The 12075-nt window shown below is 44.5% G+C and overlaps 2 protein-coding genes across 2 annotated transcripts in view; one reads left to right on the forward strand and one right to left on the reverse strand.

The window, feature by feature from the left end:
- Positions 1-2678, reverse strand: part of LOC115481856 — a 24622-nt gene extending 21944 nt beyond the window's left edge. The window contains exon 1 of the mRNA XM_030221283.1: positions 1669-2678. Within this exon, the coding sequence (XP_030077143.1) occupies positions 1669-1734 (66 nt within the window). The 5' untranslated portion in view covers positions 1735-2678. The remainder of the gene's footprint in view (positions 1-1668) is intronic.
- PRR15L (proline rich 15 like) overlaps positions 1-6336 on the forward strand; it is a 6614-nt gene extending 278 nt beyond the window's left edge. Inside the window, exon 2 of the mRNA XM_030221284.1 lies at positions 4190-6336. Within this exon, the coding sequence (XP_030077144.1) occupies positions 4230-4547 (318 nt within the window). The 5' untranslated portion in view covers positions 4190-4229 and the 3' untranslated portion in view covers positions 4548-6336. The remainder of the gene's footprint in view (positions 1-4189) is intronic.
- Positions 6337-12075: the final 5739 nt, after the last annotated feature.

Below are 12075 nucleotides of genomic sequence, written 5' to 3' on the forward strand. Positions count from 1 at the left end.
GGCTCAGGTACCAGCCTGTGACACACTCTCCAAAAATCTACTGGGTCGGCTAAAGTATGACTAATGGGCAAAGCATATGTGAGCTGAAGGTTTCATATTGTTCCTGTCCAACTCCTCCCTTGTGTGTACAGGAATAGACTCGGGTCACAATTTCTCTGTACCTCTTCGTAGTGGGAGAGAGGTTTGTGATCCCTGCACCCTCACCTAAAACCAGAATGAGGGGTGGGCATCAAGGCCAGCTGTTCAGGGTGCAAAACCATTGGGGCAGAAAATGACAAAACTTGGGCCAGCAGCAGATGAAAAACTGAGAAGAATGCTGCTTTCTTCCTCCTGCCATTCAGTTTATTGGCTGGAGAGGTGAGAGAGAAAAAGGACTGAGGTGGCAGTGGAGGGGGGGGGGGGGGGGGGGAGCCTGCAAATGTGCTTATCTACCTACTTTGGTATTCTACATTTTCTGAGGTTTGAGAGGGCCATAATCCCTGCAAACCACCAGGTTCTGCAGGATGGTAAGTAATTAACAGTTGTTCACTGTGCTACTGTAACTGAGAAGTCAATGACCTTGCATACTTCATGGGCAGTTGTGGGTGAGAAATAAGTGATACCTACACAACCATTGGGTCACCCGGGTCATGCAAAGAGGAGAGGCTGGCGACACACCTGATATATAATTTCTGTTCTCCTGCACAATACTTCAGTTTGGGTAAATAACATTCTATATCTGAGAACTGTCACTGTTTCTCATCCTTGCTCCCTGGAAGATTTGAATTCTGCTTAGTATTGTCGAAATTACTTTTCAGGGCTGCTGTCAATGTTTAACCAGCTTCTGCTAAATTATGAAATGCCCAAAGCCCAGGAAACTGACATAAGATCAATTTACTTTATTGCATTAAAGACTCTGAGCTGTAACTTACCAGGAAGACAGAAAAGGTCTAACTCTCTCTCACAGCTCACAGTCAGTCCCAACTTTTACACTTATCCCATTGCTCACCCTCAGCCCCACAATCATTTCCACTCTACCTCACACCAACCACACACTCCCACTTTATTCTACACTCACCCCGTCACCTACTGTACTCCCATTCAGTTCCACATTTGTCTCCACACCCCACACTCATCCTATTTCCCATTCCATTTTACACTTACCCCATCACCCACCCCACTCTCACTCAGCTCCACCCTATTTCACACTAGCCCACCACTCACACTTATTCCACAGCCCACATACTCCCACTTAATTCTACACTTACCCCATCACTCACACCCACTCCCACTCAATTCCACACTCACCTCCATTCCCCACTCCATATCCTATTTCATACTCATACCAGTCCCCTCCATGCTTCTCCCACTCCCCACATGGTTCCACTCTATTCCTCTTCTATTTCTTTCATTCTATTTTTTATGTTTTAATATTTGTTGGTAGATAACTTCGAGTTAGGAAAACTGACAATTAAACAAATACAATATTGCATTTTCAGCTTAACAAAGGACTATTCAGTTTAACATTTTTAAATATTGCTTTTTCCTCCCTATCCCACCAACCCTTTCCCGCCTTTAATTTTTCATTATATTTGTATTCAGCCTTTAAAAAAAAATATACCTCAAGCTATCATAAAACACAAAAGCAAGGTCTTTCCTTAGATAATTAAGAAAATCAGAAACACTCACCTCACCTCCAGCACCCACATACACCCCTCTCACCCTCAACTCACACTTTCTCCCACTGCTAACCATTCACACTTTCCTCACAGGACTTGCTCACACTGCCTTCCCACCTCCTGCAATGGGAGCCGCCAGCAGTGCTGTTTGCTTAGAACATGCCAGATGAGGGCAAAGAGCAGTTCAATTTCTCCAGGCTGAGCTGCTTATCGGTGAAACCAATGAGACGACAGGACTCTCAGAGCCTGTTACTCATATAAAATGAATCTGCAATATGATTAAAGTTACAATGTAGAAATTAGACCTTTGGGTTACCTACAGTATTTACATAGTCTAAAGTAGAAGAGGATGATGTAGGGCAGGAGTAAGTTACGTTGGCAGAGCTGAATGAGCCTGTGTGGGAGTTTATTTTAGAAAAGTGTGTCAGTCTTCCATATATTAATGGGACCAAATGTTTTTTTCATGTCTTTAAGACGCTTGGGTACTCTCATAAAACTGCCTATTTGATTCCTAGCTCAGATCGTCCGCTCTCCAGGTTGGCTGAAGTTAGGGATATTGCTGAGGTAACATTTATAGACAAAGTTCGATAGAGGGAATCCAAAGCGCACCAAAGAAACACCGAAACCAAAGAAATTACAAAGGGCCATCAAGGTTAGGGCGTCACCTCGGAATTTTATTGGCCAGACCCAACATGGTCCGTGTTTCGGCGAAACTGCCTGCGTCAGGGGTCTTACAGTGGTCACCGAATTCAATGGAGAACAGCAATTCTAGAGACACGCAAAAAAAAAAGATGCCTACAAATGGCGTGAGTGCAAAGGAAGAAATAAACTTTCACGCAATATACACTCTGCTCTAATGCTGCAGAGAATCATTATGTGAAAGTCAAATCATTAGCACAGAAGTTTTACTTTTCCCATAACGTTTCTCTGCAGCACTAGAGCAGAGTGTGTATCGCGTGGGTTTATTTCTTCCCTTGCACTCGCATATAACAGAGAGAGGGAGCAAAGCACAAACAAAAAGCCAAGCCACAAAACAAAAAGCACCAAGGGCCTCCAAAAAATGGGGGTTAAAGTCTTTAATCATATATTGAAGGAACAATACTTGAATGGACCCGACACGGTCCGTGTTTCAGGGGTCTTCAAACTGGCGGCAGCAATTCACACGTTACCCACAACCGGCCTTGAGGATTCCTTCTCCAGTGTCCCGTCGGAGAAGGAATCCTCGAGGCCGGTTGTGGGTAACGTGTGAATTGCTGCCGCCAGTTTGAAGACCCCTGAGGCAGGCGCTGTGCGCCGAAACACGGACCGTGTCGGGTCCCTTCAAGTATTGTTCCTTCAATATATGATTAAAGACTTTAACCCCCATTTTTTGGAGGCCCTTGGTACTTTTTGTTTTGTGGCTTGGCTTTTTGTTCCCCTTGCACTCGCACCATTTGTAGGCATCGTTTTTTTGTGCATCTCTAGAACTGCTATTCTCTATTGATGGTTTGAGACAATTGAATTTGGTGACCACTGTAAGACCCACTGACGCAGGCGGTTTTGCTGAAACATGGACCGTGTCGGGTCTGACCAATAAAATTCTGAGTTGACGCCCTAACCTTTAAGGTCCTTTGTATTTTTTTGGTTTTCGAGGTAACATTCATAACATTTGGGAGGAAGGGTGTCAGGGTCATCGTGCAATGGTGACACCTGGTTCCTGGAACAGCAGCCTATGATTTCAAAGTTCTGGAAGGAGCCTGGAGTGTAACCACTGGCTGAGAATGGGTACTGCAACTTAACTAAAGTAACCTAGGAGGAGGTATAGTTTATTAGGGACTTATATCCCCGCCCATCAAAAATGTCTGAGTGGCTTACAATAAAAATATAAAATAGGCGAAAAATCCCCAGATAGTTGTGAGCCAGGCATTAGATTCCAGCCTTGGTGCCAACTGAGCTGGAAGAAAAAGAAGCACTTGGAAACAGATAGGTTAAAAAAAACCTCAGCTGTATAGGGAGTGATCCTGAGAATAATCTCTCACCATGTTAATAAAATGCTTGAGACTGAATATTGGGATGGAGGGGGGAACTTTGTGGATTTGGCTGGGGATGGTGGGGGTGGGGGGAAGAGAGGGGATATGATCAAATTCTGTACCTGTGTTCTGAATTTTCTGGTGTTACTAGTTGCATTATGTTTAATAAAGAGATTAAAGTTAAAATGCATGAACACAGATCTTATTGTAGTGCCACTGCTGAGTGGCTGAAGTCTCCTTCTCTCCTTCTTACAATGTGGCAGAGTGGATCTTCAAGGGAGCAAGAACACCCCCACAGCCAAGTGAACTACATTTGGTGTCCCTGCCACTGCCACTGTCTCTATTTGTAACTGTCCCTATGTATCATTGTCCTTGCTGTCCACCACTATTTTTCTCCTTCTCACTTTTTCTCTATCCCTCTCTTTTTGTCCTTCATTGTCTTTGGGATCTCTTGGTTGAGGTTTACACGTTTAAGGCGAGGGGATCTTTTTGATGCTGGTGTTCTTCTGTTTGCACTTGCAGGGCTGGCCTGGTGCCCTCTTGCTCTTCCTGGTCACCCGTCATGGCAGATAACAACTACAGCTGGTGGAAACTGACCTTCTTGCGCAAAAAGAAGTCCACCCCCAAGGTGCTGTACGAGATCCCTGCGGACTATTCCAGCAACGAGAAGGCACAGGAAGTGGTGTCAGGCCATCAGGGCAGTTCCACTGAGAGTGAATTCAATGCCCGACTAGAGAAAATTGTCGACAAAAGCACCAAAGGGAGACACGTGAAAGTATCCAACTCAGGTCGCTTCAAGGAAAAGAAGAAAGTGCGGGCAACACTGGCAGAAAACCCCAACCTGTACACAGACAGCACAGCCAGCGCAGATGACCAGTGAGCAGCTCAAAACCAGATTCAGGACAGAGGAAACCATCAGAAGGAGCTGCTTGTGCACCGAGGAGACCTGATGGAGGTAGCATCTCCCATCCCAGGAAGATCTGCCAGAGGCAGCAGCTCCCATCCTGAGGAGACCTACCAGAAGTAGCAGCTTGTATCTAAGCTCTGACAGGCAATGAAGTAACCTAGAACCTCAGTAATGAACTAAGAATTTAATTTGCTGACTTTAACTTGCCAATTAATTGGAAATAAAACAAGAACAGTTTAGCTTACTGAAAAAAAAATAAGTAATCAGGAATGAATCAGCAGTCCCAACACAGATGTCAAGATTTCTCTTATCCCACAAGAATGGATGAGAAAGAGCAAGCTCTATCAGCTTACAGACACTTTCAACACATGGAAAGTACCTCTCGTACACAAAGAAGACAAAGTCTGACAACGGAGGCCCCTGGGGACAGGAGGTCTGACAATACAGGTCCTAGGGAAAAGAGTTGACTCCCAACCATGGTTCTGTACATAGGGGAAGACTCTCAACCAAGGACCTGGGCACAAAAGGAGGCCTGACAGCAGGCAGCCTGGGGATGGGGGGGGAGGGACAAAACAGATTTCACAGTTGTGGACTCTAGAGGTCAGGAGGAATCCTGGGAGCAGGAGGCCCTGAGAATAGGGAGAAACAGAAAGAAGCTCCAGAATAGGGACACTGGGCATAGGATGAAGCCCATAACCAGGTTTCCAGATTGAACTAGAGGATGACACCTTCAAAACCTAACGCTGAACTAGCATCAGCGTTAATGTTTGCAGAAGGCTCTAGCGCAGGCAATGTGTGCGCCAAAGATTAGCACAAATTGCATTTAAATGTAGGCAAATGGAAGTAAATGAGGTCATTAGCTATTCCCTCCCAATGCTCAGAGAAACAGCGTACAAACAACCCTGCCCTAACGCTGGGAACCTAACGCCAGCTCCGAGGTTGCATTGAAGGATTGAATGTCTCATGATTTTCCTTTTAAAATCTGCCAGCTTTTATTTTATTTCAAAGAGGAAAGAAACCCATGCAACCCTCTGAGCACTGGTGACGAGGAACAGATGTGTGGGAGTTCAAGCAAAAGTGAAAGTGGAGTCACACATTGGCAACTGTTTTCTACGCTTAAATTTAAGCTTTTCAAGTGAAAAAATATTTTTGAAAAGCTTATATTTAAGGTGCAGAAGAACAGCGCTGATGTGTGCCTTGAATGTGCATATGCACAAGAGCTTTGCTTACCGCAAAACTCTTGTGCGCATGCTTCAGGCATGTTCCTCCCCCTTGCATAGTGCGCATATAATTTGCATGCTGTTGACGAGCATTGGGAAGCTATTTTGTGGGCTGGTTCTGCAGTATTTTCCAGAGCTGTTCCCTATAGTGCCGGAATTCTGAGCATCAGCCTTGGGATTCGGGACCAATTGCACTATAGCTGGTGACTGTCTGACATACTAAGGGCCTGATTTGTAAGCTTTTTTTTTCCCATAGACACATTGAAAAAAAGCTTTGCTATATCAGGCTTCCAAGTGCAGTCTTCCCTCTTCCATTTGGGGAGCTGTTGATTTTGGTGCAATATTTGCTGGGGGTTTCTGGCCCCTCTCTGTATGGCATGAGTTAGAGAAATATGCTTACTCAAGGTCTAGCAAATATAGTGTGAAGTGCCAGAAGAGAAACCTGCTATTTACTCAGCAATCAAAATGAAGTTCTTTCTAATGAAGCAATATTTTTTAAAGCTTGTAAATTATCTTTGTTAATAAACAGAAGTGGAAACATACTGTTTCTGTGATATGCTTCAGAGATAATCCGGAGATGGTAAGAGAGCTAGGCTGTGGTCTGTGTATGGCAGGGGGAGATGCTGTGGATAATGGTCACACCAGCTGAGATCTGCCTGCACAGGGAGGGGAAGATGCTGGGGAGAGTAGTAGTGGAAGGGGAGGCGCTGGGGACAAGGGTGGAGCTGGATGAGACCTGTCTGCATGGGGAGTGGGAGACCAGGGACAGTGGTGAAACTAGCTGAGACCTGTCTGCATAGGGAGGGGGAGACTCTGGGGACAGTGGTGGAGCCTGCTGAGATCTGTCTGCATGGGGAGGGAGAGATGCAAGGATAAACAAGGGACCCAACTGTGCTCTCTCTGCACAGAGAGGGGATGACTGGGTCCTATCTGTATGGGGAGGAGATGGAAACATTGGGGACAGTATGCCATCAGGGAACAGGAACAAGGAAGAAGAGTCAGGCTGTGGCAGACTGCCTGTGAAGCTTGTATGGATATTCAGTTACATTTTTCATCTTAAAGAGCAGGCAACACAGATGCAAGCTGTGTGCTGTATGACAGCAGAGGCTGAGGGCATGAGTTGGTGCAGGGTGTGGCAACACCAACTCACAAGCAGCTCCTACCTGCACAGGTGCACACGGAAGTGGTAAAGATTTTATTTGGCAGGGAGTGGCCAGGACAACAGAGAAAACAAAGCAAAGCCATGACCTTGTGTAGAAGAAAGAGCAGCCCTCACCACTGGCGCACAAGAATAACAGAAAGAGCTTCCCCCTCCCTCCCTTCAAATCATCTCCACCCTTAGAATTAAAAATGAAAACAAACACATGCAGAACACAAAGTGCCCAGGGTACTTGTCTGTACACTGAAGAATTAATCAGAGAGCTCCAGAATGGGGGGAATGAGGGCATAGTCCAGCCTGGAACCCAGTTATTCTTCTGCTGTCACTGTTTAAGGCACGGTGCAAATCTGTTTCTGTGAGGGGCTGTGCAGACATATTAATGGGTATATTAATGAGGGTGACCTTAAAGTAACTGAGTACTTAGAGCAGCAGGGCTGACACCCATAGAAGCCAGAGTTCAAAGCCCAGCAGTGCTTCTGGTGAAAAGATCCGAGCTAAAGGCAAATAATTACAAAATCATTCTGTAAGATTCAGTGAGTTCATATTTTTATGTCATTACATGTTATGGGGGTAAGACCTCCTTGTTTTAGCAGTTGTAAAGTTACATAGTTTTTCTATTGTAAAAGACAATAAAAAATACAGTCAGCAGACAAGGACTGCAAAGCCCATACAGTCTGCTACAGAGCTTATCTCCCCTGCTTTTGGTCTTAATCTTAACTCAGGCTCCCTTGAATCTGCCACCCTTTCTGTGACGAATGATCTAATTTGCCCCTTTCAGCCTCATGGGTCCCTATTCTAGAACTTCCTTTTCAATGAAAACAAGTTTCTGGTACATTAAAGTCACATTCACACATATGTGGTCCTAAATGTGTAAATGGCCTCTTATTTATTTAAAAGATATATATATAATTATCCCGCACTATCCTACAATCCTAGGCAGGTTACAAACTGAAACTTAAATCAGTTCATTCTTTCTCGCAGATGCTATCCAACTTATCTACTATGTTAATCCTTTCCAGTTGACTTAGGTTCTCTTGAGGACTGTTTGGAGGCATTACAGCAGCTCATTGAAAACCACCTCAAACTCAACCTTTCCAAGTCCTATGTATGTTACTATCATGTGGATTTCAGGCTGACACCCTTCACCTACCTGCTCAACTATATGGTCTAGGCACTGCCTGCTCTTTGCAGTACCTTATAGATATTAGATTTCATTTTGAAACTGTTGCTGAAATTTGAGGCACAATGATCTGTATAACGAACTGCAGCTACTACTACTACTACTTAACATTTATAAAGTGCTACTAGGGTTACGCAGCGCTGTACAATTTAACATGGAAGGACAGTCCATGCTCGAAGAGCTTACAGCTACTGACCTTAAGGAGGCTTCAGAGGGTCCAAAACCACCTTTGAAATAATGGATATTTCATAACAGACACTTGACTCCTGTGGCAGGTAATTATTTTGCCGAAACAAGGACAGTGTCAAGTAGAAGAAACAATGTGACAAGGCAGCGGCCGTGGCCAGAAGGATGCTAGGCTGCATAGAGAGGGATATAACCAGCAGAAGAAAGGAGGTGTTGATGGCCCTCTACAAGTCGTTGGTGAGGCCCCACTTGGAATATTGTGATCAGTTTTGGAGGCAAAAGATGTAAAAAGACTGGAAGCAGTGCAAAGAAAAGCTACAAAAATGGTTTGGGATTTGCATTGCAAACTGTACGAGGAGAGACTTGCCGAACTGAACATGTATACCTTGGAGGAAAGGAGAAACAGGGGTGACATGATACAGACGTTCAAATATTTGAAAGGTATTAATCCGCAAACGAACCTTTTCCTGAGATGGGAAGGTGGTAGAACTAGAGGACATGAATTGAGGCTGGAGGGGGGCAGACTCAGGACTAATGTGAAGAAGTATTTTTTCACGGAGAGGGTGGTAGATACGTGGAATGCCCTCCCGCGGGAGGTGGTGGAGATGAAAATTGTAATGGAATTCAAACATGCGTGGGATAAACACAAGGGAATCCTGTGTAGAAGGAATGGATCTATGGAATCTTAGCAAAGATTGGGTGGCAACGCTGGTAATTGGGAAGCAAAACCAGTGCTGTGAGTACTTCTACGGTCTTTGCCCTGATCGTGGCTGAATAGATATGGATGGGCTTAAGTGTAAATTTTAAGGGGCTTCGACATAGCTTCAGAACTTTTACATAAGTACATATAAGTACATAAGTAATGCCATACTGGGAAAAGACCAAAGGTCCATCAAGCCCAGCATCCTGTCCCCGACAGCGGCCAATCCAGGTCAAGGGCACCTGGCAAGCTACCTAAACGTACAAACATTTTATACATGTTATTCCCAAAATTGTGAATTTTTCCCGTCCATTTAGTAGCGGTCTATGGACTTGTCCTTTAGGAAACCGTCCAACCCCTTTTTAAACTCTGTCAAGCTAACTGCCTTCACTACGTTCTCCGGCAACGAATTCCAGAGTTTAATTACGCGTTGGGTGAAGAAAAATGTTCTCTTATTTGTTTTAAATTTACTACACTGTAGTTTCATCGCATGCCCCCTAGTCCTAGTATTTTTGGAAAGCATGAACAGATGCTTCACATCCACCTGTTCCACTCCACTCATTATTTTATATACATAGTAACATAGTAGATGACGGCAGAAAAAGACCTGCACGGTCCATCTAGTCTGCCCAACAATTTAAATTTATATGTGCTACTTTATGTGTATACCTGACCTTGATTTGTTTCTGCCATTTTCAGGGCACAGACCGTAGAAGTCTGCCCAGCACGAGCCCCACCTCCCAACCACCAGCCCCGCCACCCCCCCCCACCGGCTCTGCCACCAAATCTTGGCTAAGCTTCTGCGGATCCATTCCTTCTGAATAGGATTCCTTTATGTTTATCCCACGGATTTTTAAATTCCGTTACCGTTTTCTTCTCCACCACCTCCCGTGGGAGGGCATTCCAAGCATCCACCACTCTCTCTGTGAAAAAATACTTCCTGACATTTTTCTTGAGTCTGCCCTCCTTCAATCTCATTTCATGTCCTCTCGTTTTACTGCCTTCCAATCTCCGGAAAAGGTTCATTTGCGGATTTATACCTTTCAAATATTTGAACATCTGTATCATATCACCCCTGTTTCTCCTCTCCTCCAGGGTATACATGTTCAGGTGCGCAAGTCTCTCCTCATATGTCTTGTAACGCAAATCCCATACCATTCTCATAGCTTTTCTTTGCACCGCTTCAATTCTTTTTACATCCTTAGCAAGATACGGCTCCAAAACTGAACACAATACTCCAGGTGGGGCCTCACCAACGACTTATACAGGGGCATCAAAACCTCTTTTCTTCTGCTGGTCACACCTCTCTCTATACATCCTAGTAACATTCTAGCTACGGCCACCGCTATCATGTCTCCCCTCAGCCGTCTCTTCTCCAAGCTGAAAAGCCCTAGCCTCCTTAGTCTTTTTTCATAGGGAAGTCGTCCCATCCCCGCTATCATTTTCGTCGCCCTTTGCTGCACCTTTTCCAGTTCTACTATATCTTTCTTGAGATGCGGTGACCACAATTGAACACAATACTCAAGGTGCAGTTGCACCATGGAGCGATACAATGGAATTATAACATCCTCACACCTGTTCTCCATACCTTTCCTAATAATACCCAACATTCTATTCACTTTCCTAGCTGCAGCAGCACACTGAGCAGAAGGTTTCAGTGTATTATCAATGATGACACCCAGATCTCTTTCTTGGTCCGTAACTCCTAACGTGGAACCTTGCATGACGTAGCTATAGTTCGGGTTCTTCTTTCCCACATGCATCACCTTGCACTTGTTCACATTAAACGTCATCTGCCATTTGGCCGCCCAGTCTCCCAGTCTCCCAGTCTCGTAAGGTCCTTCTGTAATTTTTCACAATCCTCTCGTGAGTTAACGACTTTGAATAACTTTGTGTCATCAGCAAATGTAATTACCTCGCTGGTTACTCCATCTCTAAATAATTTATAAATATATTAAAAAGCAGCGGTCCTAGCACTGACCCCTGAGGAACCCCACTAACTACCCTTCTCCATTGTGAATACTGCCCATTTAACCCCACTCTCTGTTTCCTATCCTTCAACCAGTTTTTAATCCACAATAGGACATTTCCTCCTATCCTATGACCCTTCAATTTCCTCTGTAGCCTTACATGAGGCACCTTATCAAACACCTTTTGAAAATCCAGATACACAATATCAACTGGCTCCCCTTTGTCCACATGTTTGTTTACTCCTTCAAAGAATTGAAGTAAATTGGTCAGGCAAGATTTCCCCACTTGAAATTCAACTTGGTCTCAGCAATCCATGTCCTTGGATGTGTTCTGTAATTTTGTTTTTAATAATAGCCTCTACCATTTTCCCCAGCACCGACATCAGACTCACCGGTCTATAATTTCCCGGATCTCTCCTGGAACCTTTTAAAAAAATCGGCATTGCATTGGCCACCCTCCAATCTTCCGGTACCATGCTCGATTTTAAGGATAAATTGCATATCACTAACAGTAGCTCCGCAAGCTCATTTTTCAGTTCTATCAGTACTCTAGGATGTATACCATCTGGTCCTGGAGATCTGCTACTCTTCAGTTTGCTGAACTGCCCCATTACGTCCTCCAGGTTTACTGTGAATTCAGTAAGTTTTTCTGACTCGTCTGCTTGAAATACCAATTCCGACACTGGTATCCCACCCAAATCTTCCTCGGTGAAGACCGAAGCAAAGAATTCATTCAATCTCTCTGCTACGTCTTTGTCATCCTTGATCACCCCTTTTACCCCTTGGTCATCCAGCGGCCCAAACGATTCTCTTGCCGGCTTCCTGCTTTTAATATACTGAAAATTTTTTTTACTATGTTTTTTTGCCTCTAATGTAGTACAGGAACAGTGCTGGGCAGACTGTTTATCTTTTGGGCAGACTGGATGGACCGTTCGGGTCTTTATATGCCGTCATTTACTATGTTACTATGTATCCGGTTTCTCAATGACTATTCTACTACAATTAGCTTCTGGAGGTTTGTTTATTTGGTTGGCCTTCAGTTGCTCTATACTTGCTCCAGACTTGCCCAGCAGCATCTATCCCACT

Source organism: Microcaecilia unicolor, chromosome 12 (genome assembly GCF_901765095.1).
Source record: "Microcaecilia unicolor chromosome 12, aMicUni1.1, whole genome shotgun sequence".
Lineage (NCBI taxonomy): Eukaryota > Metazoa > Chordata > Amphibia > Gymnophiona > Siphonopidae > Microcaecilia > Microcaecilia unicolor.